At 39.4% G+C, this 15000-nt stretch overlaps 1 protein-coding gene across 1 annotated transcript in view; it reads right to left on the bottom strand.

The window, feature by feature from the left end:
• The window catches only part of LOC123500093 (obscurin-like), a 191166-nt gene that overhangs the window by 121628 nt on the left and 54538 nt on the right, over positions 1–15000 (bottom strand). Inside the window, 4 exon segments of the mRNA XM_045248747.1 lie at positions 8156–8251; positions 11816–11885; positions 12749–12919; positions 13822–14073. Of these exon segments, the coding sequence (XP_045104682.1) occupies positions 8156–8251; positions 11816–11885; positions 12749–12919; positions 13822–14073 (589 nt within the window).

Below are 15000 nucleotides of genomic sequence, written 5' to 3'. Positions count from 1 at the left end.
CACACACACACACACACACACACACACACACACATGATTCACACTAAGAAATATAAACATGAATGAATAAATAGAGAATGTTTTCGATAATTTATGAAAAGAGCGATTTTTTTTGGATTCTGAGTGAGGAAATAAAGGAGAAGGGTTTTATTTCCTCTTTTTCCTCTTGTTTTCTTTTATTTTCCCTCTTTTTATTTTTTTTCGCTTTCCCCTTTTTTTTCATTTCTCTTCCTCTAGTTTCTTTTTGAATTTTTTCCTCTTTTAATCTTTTTCCATTTTTTAAATTTTCTTTCTCTTTTTTTTGCTTTTGTTTTGCTTTCCACATGTTTTTAATTTCTCTTCTTTAGTTTCCTTTATTTCCTCTCTTTTCTGTACTCTTGTTTTCCTTCCACTGGTTTTATTTCACTTTTATATATTTGTCCTGTTTCTTTTCCTTTCTCTCTTCCATTTTCTTTTCCTCCCTCTCACTATTCCCCATTCTCAAAGTTTTCTTCATGTCTTTTCCTCTTTTCCTACATTTGTTTCCTTATTCCTTGTTCTCTCACCTCTTCCTTCTACTCTTCCCTACTCTTCCTTATTCTCCTCTTTTCATTCTTTCCCACATCTACTTTTCCCCTCTCACTTTTCCCTTCATCCTTTTCCTACAGGCTTTCATTCCTTTTATCCCCTTTTCCTTATTCCCTCGTCTTCATTTACTTTCCAACTGTTCCTCATTTCCCCTCTAACCTTGCCTCTTTCCCCTCTCCCTCTCTCCCTTTCTCCCTCTGTTCCCCTCTCTCTCCTTTCCTCCAATCTCTCTCTCCCTCATCCTTTAACCCATATTTCTATCCCCTTTCCTCCTACATACTACGCCTCTTCTCTCCCCTCTCTCTCTCTCCTCCTCACCCCTCTCCCTCTCTCTCCCCTCGGCGCCCACACCTGAACTAATACAGCAAACAGGTAAACATGCCCACAAAGTTATTTTTACACCCTTGAGTCTATGTTTAGGCACCTCATACGTACACAAGCACACACACACGCACACACACACACACACACACACACACACACACACACACACACACACACACACGCACGCATATACATTACTAAGGTGTCTTGGTATGAGTGTTTGTGTGTGGATTCAAGGGCGTGAGTGGGCGAGAGTGTGTGTGGAGGGGTGTGGTTGAGAGAGAGAGAGAGAGAGAGAGAGAGAGAGAGAGAGAGAGAGACTATTCTTTTATGCAGGATGGGAAATTGACTAAGAGCAACAAAATGGAAAAAAAAGAAAAAGAAAGAAAAAAAGATAGATGGATAGTCACTCCTCTTCTTTTTCATTTATTTCCCATCTGTTTCCTCCTTTTTTACATCTTTCCTCTTCTTTTCCTTCTTTTTCCTTTCCAAATCTTTCTTCTTTTCTTCTTTCCCTGTCTATCTTTTCATTTATTTTTTCTTCTTTTCATACCAAAATGTTCTCTACTTTTTCTTCCTTTTCTAGATTTTCTTTTCATTTTTCCTCTTTTTCCTTAGCAAATCCTTCACCTTTTCCTTTTTTTTCCTCCTCCTATTCTTTTCATCTTTCCTCTTCTTCGTTCATACCAAATTATTATTCTTTGCCTTTTTTCCTTCCTTTTCCTCCTTTTCCTCTAGCTTTTTTTCCATCTACTTTTCTATTCCTTTCCTCCTCTTTATTTAGCAAATTCTTTTCCTCCACTCTTTTCCTCCATCTCCTTTTCTTTTCATCTTTCCTCGCCTTTTTCCCATACTAAAGCGTTTCCTTGTTTTCTTTTCATCTTCCATCTTTTCCCATATCAAATACATCTCCTCCTTTATTCCTCCTCCTCCTCCTCCTCCTCCTCCTCATCTTCCTCTTCCTTCTCCTTTGGAAATACACCCTTTTAGCCTTTTTCCATACTAAAGCCATCCTTTTCATCTTTATTCGTTCTTTTCCTCGTTTTCTTTTAATCTTCCATCTTTTCCCATATCAAATACATCTCCTCCTTTATTCCTCCTCCTCCTCCTTCTCCTCTGGAAATATACCCTTTTGGTCTTCACACACTTTCAATCAGCTTCCCACATCCACTGGTGCAGAGTTAGTAAACAAACACTCGATGGCATTCAAAGGCCTGTCTGGTTATCTGTATCCCGCCTCAATTCACAGGGCATAGGGTACACCTGGGAAAATTTAGAATGTTTATCTCTCTCTCTCTCTCTCTCTCTCTCTCTCTCTCTCTCTCTCTCTCTCTCTACTTGTTTTTGTTGTCTCTTTCACCTTTTTTTCGTTAATTCCTTTCTTATTTATCTTTTCCTTTCTGTTTATCTTTTTTTTCTAGCTCTCTATCCTTAGATATTCATAGTTTCTCTCTCTCTCTCTCTCTCTCTCTCTCTCTCTCTCTCTCTCTCTCTCTCTCTCTCTCGTGAATAAGGGTGTGTTTCCAATAAGCAATGGTGATAAAAGGGTTGTATCTCTCTCCACCTGTCGCTTTTCACCTGCTTGTGTTTATACTCTTTGTCACGTGTTTGTGTTTGTTTTCCATCTCTCTCTCTCTCTCTCTCTCTCTCTCTCTCTCTCTCTCTCTCTCTCTCTCTCTCTCTCTCTCTCTCTCTCTCTCTCTCTCTCTCTCTCTCTCTCTCTCTTAAATAAAGCCTAGGAAGGAAGTGAGATGCATTGTCACCCTCGAACTGTCATGTTAAGCGGGTGTCACTTTCATGAGAGAGAGAGAGAGAGAGAGAGAGAGAGAGAGAGAGAGAGAGAGAGAGAGAGAGAGAGAGAGAGAGATGGGGGGGATTGGTGATTGAACAGGAAATGCTTCAGTTTGGGTCATGGTGAAGAATGATATGGCACTAAAGAAGGAGGAGGAGGAAGAGGAAGAGGAAGAGGAGGAAGAAGAGGAGGAGGAGGAGGAGGAGGAGGAGGAGGAGGAGGAGGAGGAGGAGGAGGAGGAGAGATTTAGGTAAGCTACAGAAGGAGGAGGAATGTTAGGTAAGTTTAAGGAGGACGAGGAAGAAGAAGAAGAAGAAGAAGAAGAAGAAGAAGAAGAAGAAGAAGAAGAAGACCACAAGAGGCTTAGATAATATATGGAAGCGTTTAGGTAAGGAGGAGGAGGAGGAGGAGGAGGAGGAGGAGGAGGAGGAGGAGGAGGAAGAGGCTTAGATAATATATAGGAAACGTTTAGGTAAGGAAGAAGAAGAAGAAGAAGAAGAAGAAGAAGAAGAAGAAGAAGGGAATAGGAAAAGAGAAGTGAGAGAAAACTGATACAAGAATAAAAAAAAAAAAAAAATTATAGAAAATTCATGACAAGTATTTGAAGAGGAGGAAGAAGAAAGGACGGAATAGGAGGAGGAGGAGGAGGAGGAGGAGGAGGAGGAGGAGGATAGAGGAAAGAAATGTGACGAGGAAATAAAAATAGAAGTTGCTAAGGTAAGGTTACTTGTGCATCGTGATTGGAGGAGGAGGAGGAGGAGGAAGAGGAAGAAGAGGAAGAAGAGGAGGAGGAGGAAAAAGAAGAAGAAGAAGAAGAAGACAATCATGACATCTAAAAGAGAATAAACTAAAAACTAAAAGAGGAAGAGGAAGAAGAAAAAGAAGAAAATAAAGAACAAGAGATGAATAAACACACGAAGAGAGAGAGAGAGAGAGAGAGAGAGAGAGAGAGAGAGAGAGAGAGAGAGAGAGGTGCAGGCTTCCGGGTAACCATCCATTTGGCAACACTGTCTGCGGGATGCCAAGTGTCAGAGGGAAATTAATGTATGATCTTGAAGTTATTGCGAGGAATCACTTTTTAAATACCTTGTCTAGTTTATCACTCTCTTTATTCACTTATCTTTATCATATTCCCTTTAATTTACATGCATTTTCATTTATTTGGTCTATTTCTCCTTTATTCTCCCTTATCTCTTGGTTCCCTTTTTCTATATTTCCTCTGTTTACGTTTTCTTTTCCGTCTCTTTCTCTTCCCCACGTTTTCTTTTCACATGAGGTAATATTGTGTCCACTTTATTGTTGTTTATTGTCTGGGCTAAAGATTTATCAATTTTCTCCTTTCCGCCTCTTGTTTTGTTCCATTGGCTCAGGAGGAAGTGTAATAGGAGAGGTAGTAGTAGTAGTAGTAGTAGTAGTAGTAGTAGTAGTGCAGTAGTATTTGTGGTAGTAGTAGTAGTAGTAGTAGCAGTAGCAGAACACCACGAAATCACTACAAACATGAGCCCTTTTGATCTTAACGAGGTTGTTTGTGACCTATCAACAAAAAAACAAGAAATAGAAAAAAGAAAACGGGAATCAGAAGAAAGACAGAAAAGAAATAATAGTAAAAGATTTTCCTCCACCTTCATATATCCATCTTGTCTTCCACCCAATAATCCACCACAATATTGATCACAGGATAGCGAGACAAGGCAGTGTTTATTAGTACTGGTTAAGCACCACCATAAACAAGGTATCTGTCAACCTACCATGGAAGAAAACGGGACACTCAAAGGCTTAGCGAGGGAGTGAATGAGGGGGAGACTAAACTTAAACTGACGTGTATTAATCTTTGCAAATTTACATGTACAAGATCCATTTCAGCGTTAGAACATCAGCCAACAAGTTCATTTGGTTCAGATTTACCGGATTTAACGGTTTTTTGAAGTCCATTGTAGCGAAAATGCTAAAAAAAAATACGAAGAAATTGGAGTGTCAGCTATAATTCTTTGCAAACTTACATGTACAAGATTAATTTCTGTTTTAATTTTAAGGTAACAAGTTCATTAGGTTCAGATTTACCGGATTTTCATGCTATTTTCTGGTTTATTGGAGTTCTGGGGGTAAAAATGCTTAAAAATTGAAAGAAATGAACTGTCAGCTATTAATCTTACAAACTTAACACGTACAAGGTTTATTTCTTTCTCTGGTTTTAGCCGATAAGTTCATTAGGTTCAGATTTACCGATTTTAACATTTTTTCTTGTCCATTGTAGTTGTAGAGGTTAAAATACTAAAAAAACTGAAGAAATTAATTAATCTTTGCAGACTTACATGTTCAAGATTCATTTCAAGTTCATAAGTTTTAGATTTAACGAATTTCACGCTTCTTTGAGTTCATTGTAGTTGTAGAGGTAAAAAATGCTTACAAAAACGAAGAATTTGTAGTGACAGCTATTAATCTTTGCAAAGTTAACATGTAAAAGATCGGTTTCTTTCTTTAATTTAAGGTAAAAAGTTCATTTGGTTCCGATTTAACGAATTTCACGCTTCTTTGAGTTCATTGTAGTTGTAGAGGTAAAAAATGTTTATAGAAACGAAGAAAGTGAAATGTCAGCTATTAATCTTTGCAAACCTTCATGTACAAGGTTATTTCAGCGTCAGAACTTAAGGTAACAAGTTGATTAGGCTCAGATTTAACATATTTCACGCTCAGTCTAGTCTTATTTAGTTGTAGAGAGTAAAGAAATAATGTAAACTGTCACCTGCTAATCTTTTCCAATCTAACCAAGTAACAATATTTATGTCAATCCTAGAACTAAACCTCTTCAGTACCAGGACGTGTTTCCATATTCAATCTGGTGACTATTTGGTGATTTTATACAGCTTCAGAAACTTATGTTGGGATTAGATTAGTGAAGACTGGTTATTAATCCCTTTAGCACAATGACACGTTTTCATATTCATTCTGGTTACTATTTTCCGATTTTACACAGCTTAAAGAATATATGTTGGGATTAGAACAATGAAGACTCTGGCTATTAATCTTCTGACCTCCATAGACCTTTTTCCCAATACAAATAGAATAGTCTAATTGTACCCAAAAAAATCAAGGTAAAAATGCGTCTCAGTATCGAAGAGGTAAGGCTAACAAGTTCATTAGACTCACATTTACCGGATTTTCACGCGTTTCCTGGTTCCCTTTAGCTGTCGAGACGAAGATACGTAAAAAAACAACGCTAAAAAAACTGAAATACCTCTACACGTTGTACCCTCTACAAGTCGTACAGTTCTGCCACATCGTCCTTACAAACCAAGCGGGTATAGACAGAGAAAGCAATCGGAAATCATGTTTTTTACCGACTCGTCTCCATTACAGTGCTGCCGCGTGTGTGTGAGTCTCCCGCTCGCGTGTTTGGTGCCTAGGGAGGTGGAAGGTGGTGGAGACTTGGCACCACTGTAAGTCTTGCTCAAAATAAACTGAGGTGCCGCCATCTAAAATTACCGATTCGCCGCCGCCCTTCACCGACCACGACGGGTCATTCTGCCTCATGATGGAGAGAGAGAGAGAGAGAGAGAGAGAGAGAGAGAGAGAGAGAGAGAGGACACATAGACGAATAGATAATCAAAGAAAGACACACACACACACACACACACACACACACACACACACACACACACACACACACACAGGTTTTTCAGAAAGTCAGAAAGTAGAGAGAGAGAGAGAGAGAGAGAGAGAGAGAGAGAGAGAGAGAGAGAGAGAGAGAGGAATGAAGAAGGAATGTGTGTGTGAGTGTGTGTGAGAGAGAGAGAGAGAGAGAGAGAGAGAGAGAGAGAGAGAGAGAGAGAGAGAGAGAGAGAGAGAGAGAGAGAGAGAGAGAGAGAGAGAGAGAGAGAGAGAGAGAGAGAGAGAGTGCATCATCAAACAGGTAGATTTATAGACCTAGGTGATTTGTTTGATACGTAAGTAGACACACCGATTCAGACAGGTATGTATGTACGTGACACACACACACACACACACACACACACACACACACACACACACACACACACACACACACACACACACACACACACACACACACATTCAATATACTCACATGATCACTAACTTCCAATTTGGTTTTCATATTTTCACTCTCGACGAAATCAAATTAAAAAGAACGAAAATATTAACAAATTATTATTAAACACTTCGCTTGTTTTGTTTTTGTTTCCTATTGGTGAAAAAATATAGAAGTGCTTGATTGGAAAGGTAAAGCAGTAATAGTAGTAGTAGTAGTAGTAGTAGTAGTAGTAGTAGTAGTAAGTGGTGGTGGTGGTGATAGTAGTAGTAGTAAAAATAACCTGAATAATGTAATGGTTAGCTCTTAGAAAACGGATCTTACAAAAAACTAATTCAAAGAAAAAAAACAATTTCTTCAAAAAAGGGTAACTATGGTAATTTGATGTTATTTCTATACATATATTGACTAATTACTTTCATTCCTACACACACACACACACACACACACACACACACACACACACACACACACACACACACACACACACACACACACACACACACACACATATGGATTTAATCGTGTTAGTGCAACCTTGAATGAAATATACTGAGAGAGAGAGAGAGAGAGAGAGAGAGAGAGAGAGAGAGAGAGAAAGCAAGGAAACAGTCTCACAAATAGGATCAGAGATGAAAGAAACAGACTCGGATGCTGATAAATTGGTAAATGTTTGAAGAGATGCTTGAATAAATAGACAAACATGAAAGAGAGGGAGAGTTCAAATGTTCACCAATGTTCAGAATGTGTAGTGTTCATCAGATGGGCGTTTTATGTTCCTGTATTTTGATGTTGTGGTGATGTGACGTGATGTGATATTTTGATGTTTTGATTTTGTGATGTTTTGATGTTCCTGTGTTTTGATGTTGTGATGCTTTGATGTGTTCTCTTTTGTTCTTATTCTCTATTATCTTTTTCTTCTTCATTTTGTTTTTGTTTTTCTTCTTTTCTTTTCTTGTTCGCGTTTGTGATTGCAATTTTGTTTTATTTTATTTTTATTGATGATTTTCTGTGTGTCTCCTGTTTCCTTCATGTGTTTTTTAGCTTTATTGTCTTGTAATCTTTTTTTATACTATTAATTTGCCTCATTTTCTCATGTTTTCTCCATTCCTAGCAAGCTTTCACTTTCCTGAATCTTTTTCCTCCATGCTATCTCCTTATTTTCTCATTTTATAGTCATGTGAAGCTAATTTTCTTCTATTATATTCATTGCTATTCTATTTTTGCAACCTTCCTTTTATAAACCCCCTCATGTTCCTTTTGTTCCTTCTATTCCCCATGCTATCTTCTCTTATCTTCCCGTTTTCTTCATCTTATATTCAGGTCGATCTAATTTCTTTCTACCATGTTTATTGCTGATTTATTTTTGCAGCCTCCATTATGCACTCCATCCCTCTCACTTTCCTATATTCTTTTCTACTCACCTCGAAGAACTCCCGCACCGTCAAGCTGTTTTCCAAGAACTCCTGCGCCAGTGGTTCGTTTGTGCAGTATTCAGCGTGGCGGTCAAAGTCTCGCTCCTGTAGAAGAGACAGAGGGAGATTATGACTCTGTGAGTGAGGTGAGGTTAGGCAAGCTTGAGAAGGAGGAGGAATGTTAGGTAAAGAGGAGGAGGAGAAAGAAGAGGAAGAAAATCATGAAGAGTCTTATAAATAATATGTAAGAAACGTTTAGGTAAGGAAGAAGAAGAAGAGAGAAGATCAACTTTACAGAAGGTGAAAGAAGAAGGAGAGAAGGAGAGAGAGAGAGAGACCTAGGAAGCGATTTTAAGCGTCACAGGTTCAAAGAAGAAGAAGAGACACTTTCATTTATGTTAGTTCAGGTTTGGTTAGGTTTTAGGGCTCTGTGTGTAGGATACGTTAGCTAAGGTGAAAAAGGAGCTCAGTATGTTTTAAGTTACGTATTTTGTGGTTAGGATATGTTAGGTTAGGTTTGGTTAGGTTAGGTTAGGTTAGGTTAGGTTAAATACAATGAACTAAGAAAGAAGATAGACTGAAATAAGAAATGGAGGAAAAGAAGGAACTATGAAAGAAGATTGACTGAAATTAAAAGTGTAGAAAAGTAGAAGGAAGGAAGAAGGAAGAAGATAGACTGAAATAAGAAGAGTAGAAAAGGAAGGAAGGAAGGAAGATGATAGACAAAAATAAAAAGTGAAGGAAATGAAGGAAGGAAGGTGTGTGTGTGTGTGTGTGTGTGTGTGTGTGTGTGTGTGTGTAAATAAAAGAAGAAACAGAAGATAATGCGTTGAATAGATTATAGAGAGGGATAGGAAGACAGACAGACAGACAGACAGACAGGCAGACAGACAGATAGACAGACAGATGGACAGGTAGAAAGACAGACATGTTGAATTTTGCACATGTCATAAGCAAGGAGATGCACCATTAACAGAGAGAGAGAGAGAGAGAGAGAGAGAGAGAGAGAGAGAGAGAGAGGTTTGTCATGCGTATGTTGTTTACCTAAGTGGGTGATAAACTAAAATCATTGAGGAAGCGAAGGAAATTCTATTTAAAAATACGAGAGCACGGGGGTCAGCATCGAGGCAAGCTGTGGGAAGTGAACAAATGGTCGAGGTCGAGGAGGAAGCAAGAGAAAGAAGAGAAAAACAGAGAAAAATAAAACACTGGATGAATTTTCGTAAACTTTTATGAAAACCCGAAAACAGAGAAAAAATAAATAAAAAAAAGGAGAAATAAAACAGGTAATATATATTTTTTCGTGAACTAATATGAGGAATCGAAAACAGAGAGAGAGAGAGAGAGAGAGAGAGAGAGAGAGAGAGAGAGAGAGAAAAAAAAAAGAAAGAAATAAAACGGGATAATTTTTCATAAAGTAATCTGAGAACTCGCAAATAGAGAGAGAAAAAGAAAGAGAAAATTAAATACGAGATCATTTCAGAAAATTATCTGAGGAATAGAAAATAAAAGAGAGAGAGAAAAGAAAAAGAGAGAAAATAAAGAAAGAAATATAACAGGAGACCATTTCATAAACTAATCTGAGAACTCGAAAGAGAGAGAGAGAGAGAGAGAGAGAGAGAGAGAGAGAGAGAGAGAGAGAGAGAGAGAGAGAGAGAGAGAGAGAGAGAGAGAGAGAGAGATCTTTAGCAAATAATGAAAATGCCCCAAATAATATTAAAGACAACAAATCTAAAAATGAAAACAGAAATAGGAAAATCAGAAGACGATGTATTTTTATGACCTGTGTTAAAGAAAAATAAATAAATAAGAAAAGGTAAAAATGATAATGGGGTAAAATGAAGTCAAGATTTCATTTGAGGTAAATAGATAAACAGGAATTCTATAGAGCTATTTTGAATTAGAGAGAATGACTAACAGGTTTAATACATGGATGAACATTTGAACCAGAGCAGATGAGAAAGTGGAGAAAAATAGACAGGGAAAACAGAGAGGAGATAGACAGGAGAAGGGAAAGAATTAGGGGAGATAGACAGGGAGGCGAAAAATGACGATAAAAAGAGAGGAGATGAACAGGGGAAGGGAAAAAGTAGGAAAAATAAATAGGGAGGGGAAAATAGAGAAAAAAACAGAGGAGATGGACGAGGGAAGGAAAAGAAGTAGGGAAGATAGACAGGGAGGAAAAAAATGGAGATAAAAACAGGAGATGAACAGGGGAAGGGAAAAAGTAGGGGAGATAGACAGGAGGAGAAAAATAGAGATAAAACAAAGAAAGAAGGCAGGGAAAGGAAAAGAACTAAAAGGAGATAGACAGGAAGGAGAAAATAAAGAAAAATAAAGAAAAGATAAAAGAAAGATAAAAGAAATACTTGGGAAAACACTTGAACTGAGAGCAGATAAAGAAGTGGAGACAGATAGATAGAGAAAACAGAGAGGAGATAGACAGGAAAAGGGAAAAAAATGTAGAGAAGATAGACAAGAAGGGAAAAAATTGAGATAAAATTAAGAAAGAAGACAGACAAATAAATACGAAAAAAAAAACTTAAACTAAGAGCAGAAGAGGAAGTGGAGACAGATAGACAGGGAAAGTAAAAGAAACAGAGGAGATAGACAGGAAGGAGAAAGAAAAATAGAGGGATAAAAGGAAGAAAGAAGATGTATAAAGGTAAATTGAAGAGAAGATGAATAGGTGGGACAAAGAAGAAGATAAATAAACAGGCAAATCAAAGAGGAAACAGACTAATTAAAGTAACAAATAGATTCATTAACCTTTGAAACTCAGACTGAAGACTATAGACACAACCTTCAATTGAAAAGTCAATATTTACAAGTAGACTGTTATAAAGTCACATATATAAAGTAGATAAGTTACTAAAGACCAAAACTTCAATTGAAAAGTTAATTATTACAGGTAAACCGTTATAAGGGCACGTATATTCAAGGTAATTCAATTTATTAAGCTTAAATACGTAAGCCTAGAGGAGTGATCAGCCAGACTTCTCAATACATAGGGGAAATGAACCAAGATGAAGCCAATTATGCTTATTAAACCTCTAATTACAGGGAGAGAGAGAGAGAGAGAGAGAGAGAGAGAGAGAGAGAGAGAGAGAGACTCACGCGTAATTAATTTAGTTTGTTATTCTTGACTTCAAACGTGTTGACATGCTGGCGACACACACACACACACACACACACACACACACACACACACACACACACACACACACACACACACACACACACACACACACACACACACATACACACACACAAACACACTCACACACTGACAATTTCCAATGATAAAAAATAGAGAGAGCTTTTTCGAAATATGAAACAAACTAAAAATAGCTTTAAAACTCGCAGTATTTCTAGCAATTAGTAAAAAAGTCAAAATAGATAAAATACTCTCTTTCTCTCTCTCTCTCTCTCTCTCTCTCTCTCTCTCGGCCTTGAAACATAATATTCTTAGAAATTACTGAAAAAAAGCAAAAACAAATCTCTCTCTCTCTCTCTCTCTCTCTCTCTCTCTCTCTCTCTCTCTCTCTCTCTCTCCCTCCCTTGTATGGCTGGAAAAGCAAAAATTAGACAGCATCACAACACAGGACGCTATCTGGCCCCCCTTTGGTCGAGAGGCGTGACGTGACAGAACCTCCGCCAGTCACTCACCAGACGCAGGAAGGTCCGGCCAATCATCGTGGGGACTTCAGCGTGGTACTTCACACCCTCGATAAGGACGCTGGGGGGAGAGAAAACGGGAGAGGTGAGATTGTATGGGGAGTAAAATGAAAGAGAGGGGGTAGGTGTGTGTTTGTGGTGATAGAGAGAGAGAGAGAGAGAGAGTGTGTGTGTGTGTGTTTAGACTTTAGAGGGAGAGAAAGGGTTAGGAGTGGAGGGAGAAAGGGAATAGAGGAAGGAGAGAATGAGAAAGAGTAGGAATGATTGAGGGAGAAGAAAAATGGAGAATTATGAATGAGAGAATGGAGAAGAAGAAGAAAAAATGAAAAAAAAAGAATATAGAAAGAAAAGAAGAGAAATGACAAGAAAAAAGAATGAAAGAATTAGAAGTTACATCTCACGAGGAGGAGGAGAAAGAGGAAGAAGAAGGAAGAAGAAGAAGGAGAAGGAAGAGGAGGAGGAGGAGGAGGAGGAAGGGAATACAAGTAGAGGTCATAATGGATGCCTCAATGACCCTGAACCCTCTACAAATCCCAAGGGCGCCTCTCTCCTGTAGTAGGCGCCCTTCAGGTCACTCGGCACCGCGTGAATGACAAAAGGAACAAATGGAGAGAAAAAAGGGAGAAAATTTAAGTGCATTTCTCTTATTTTTTTCCTTTTATTTTTTTTTTTTTCCCAAGTTGAATACAAGAAAGTAAGAAAGTTGGATGTATTTTTTTCTTCCTTTTTTTGTCTTTTTTCTTTAAGTTAAGACCGTTTTCTTTGCTTTCATTTTTGTTTTCTATTGATTTTTCTTTATTTTTGTGTTTGAAAATAAACGAAATAGAGAAAATGAGGGTATTGTGTTGGTTATCTCTCTCTCTCTCTCTCTCACACACACACACACACACACACACACACACACACACACACACCCTAACTTACTTCTGGTGGAATTCATTAATAAACTTGAAATTGTTGAAGATGAGGTCCTTTTGATCTCTAATGGCACGTGGAGTCGAGTTTTGGTCCAGCAAGTCGTAGTAATTTTCCATCACGTACTGCAGATCCTTCACAAACTCGTCCTCAGTCTCCACCAGCTCGCGAATCGTTGCTCTGTGGGGAGGTGATAGTAGTGGTGGTGGTAGTTAGTGGTGGTGGTTGTGAGTGACAGGCTGCAGTGAGGCACGAGTTTTAAATGTAAAGTTTAGTTTGGTGTAGCTTAGTTTGATTGTCGTTTTGTTGTGTGTGGTGGTCAGTGGAAGGGTGAGTGACTGAGAGTACTGGTTATCTCTTTCTGTTTGTTTGTGTTTGCTTGTGTTGGTGATAGTAGGAAATAAAACACCCAGAAATTTGGTTCAGTTTGGGTTTAGTTGGGTTGTGTTTCTCGTTTTTGTTGTGTGTGGTGGTCAGAGAGAAGGGTGAGTGACTGAGAGTACTGGTTATCTCTTCCTTGTGTTTGTTTTGTGTTTAGTAGTGGTGGTGGTGGTGGTAGAAAATAAATTACCTTCTTTTAGCCCAGAAATTCCCGTGAAATTCTTAACATCTTAACTCATAACTCTTAACTCTTGCATTAGGGAGTAGACAGAGTAGAGAGTGAGAAGAAGAAAGCCTTTACCTATACAATCTTCCCCATCCCTTCCTCTTCCTCTTCCCTTTCTCATTCTTCCTCCTTTCACTCCCCATTAGCCAAATTTTACAAGAGAAAGGTATGAAAGATTGAGAGTACTGGTTAACTCTTGCATTGGGGAGTTGGACAGAGTAGGGTGAGAGGAAGAAGAAAGCCTTGACCTATACAATCTTTCCCATCCTTCCTCCTCGTCTTCCCTTTCTCACTCTTCCTCCTTTCACTCCCCATTAGCCAAATTTTACAAGAGAAAGATATGAAAGATTGGTTAACTCTTGCATTAGAGAGTTGGATAGAGTATGGATAAGAGGAAGAAGAAAAACCCTGCCTCATAGAATCTTCCCCATCCTATTATCCTTCTCCTCTTCCTCCTCCTCCTCCTGCTACTCACGTTCTCTTCGCCCTGGCTTCGTCTTCCGGTGAGGGGCCCAGAAGGTTCTTGCTCGAAAGCTTCCTGGACTTGTATTCTCGTATTTCCTTCATCAGGTTCTGTTTCACCTCCAGCGGCTCCTCCATGGTGATCTGCTGCACGGTTCTCTTGAGGGAGGAGCGCAGGGCAGTGGTGGTGGTCTCCGAGTGCTGCTGCAGGAGGCGGGCTGGTACGAGACCCTCTCTGCCGCTGTCCTCATCTCGCATTACCCATCTGTTGATTTGTTTGGGGGTTTAGTGGTGGTGGTGGTGATGGTGAGAGAAAAGGATGGTTGTCTGCTTAATATTGATGTTATTACTACTACTACTGCTACTGCTACTACTACTACTACTACTACTACTACTACTACTACTACTACTACTCGTAAAGTTTGTCCTACTCTCTCCCTCTTCTTTTTTATTACATATTAGTCTTACCTTGTCTCTCCCAGCCTCTCCCAACCTCTCCCAGCCTCTCACAGCCTTCCTACAGTCTCTCTCCAGCCTCTCCCAGTCTCCCACAGCTTTTCTTAACGTTCCCCAGCCTCCTCAAGCCACTTCCAACCTTTCACAGCCTCTCCCTAACCTCTCTAAGCCTCTCCCACAGCATCACCCAATCTTTTCCAGCCTTTCTCAGCCTTCTTCTAATTTTACCATTTCTGTCTCTCTCCCAGCCTCTCCCAGCCTCTCCCAATCCCTTTCAGCCTTCTCTTACTTTTACTTGTCTATCTCCCAGCCTCTCCCAATCACTCTCAGCCTTTCTCAGCCTTCTCTTACCTTTAAAAAGCCTATATCTTCCTCTCCCAACCTCTCCCAGCCTCTCCCAGTGCCTCTCAGCCTTTTTCAGCCTTTTTTTCCTCTCTCAAGCCTCTCCCAGCTTCTCCCAGCCTCTTCCAATCCCTTTGAGCCTTTATTAGCCTATCTCCCAGCCTCTCCCAGTCACTCCTAGCCTATTGCTTCCTCTCAGCCTCTCCCAGTCTATCTCCTTCCCTCTCTCAGCCTCTCCCAGCCTCTCCTAGCCTATCTCCTCTCACAGACTCTCCCAGCTTCTCTCAGCCTATCTTCCATTCTCTCTCCTCCTCTCCCAGCCTCTCTTCTTTTCTCCCAGCCTCTCCCAGGGACCCACCTCTCGTCCCCCTGGTCCTGCCCCTATCTCCTTCTC

This window comes from Portunus trituberculatus, chromosome 8 (genome assembly GCF_017591435.1).
Source record: "Portunus trituberculatus isolate SZX2019 chromosome 8, ASM1759143v1, whole genome shotgun sequence".
Taxonomy (NCBI): Eukaryota; Metazoa; Arthropoda; class Malacostraca; order Decapoda; family Portunidae; genus Portunus; species Portunus trituberculatus.
This window is presented reverse-complemented; position numbering and strand designations above follow the sequence as displayed.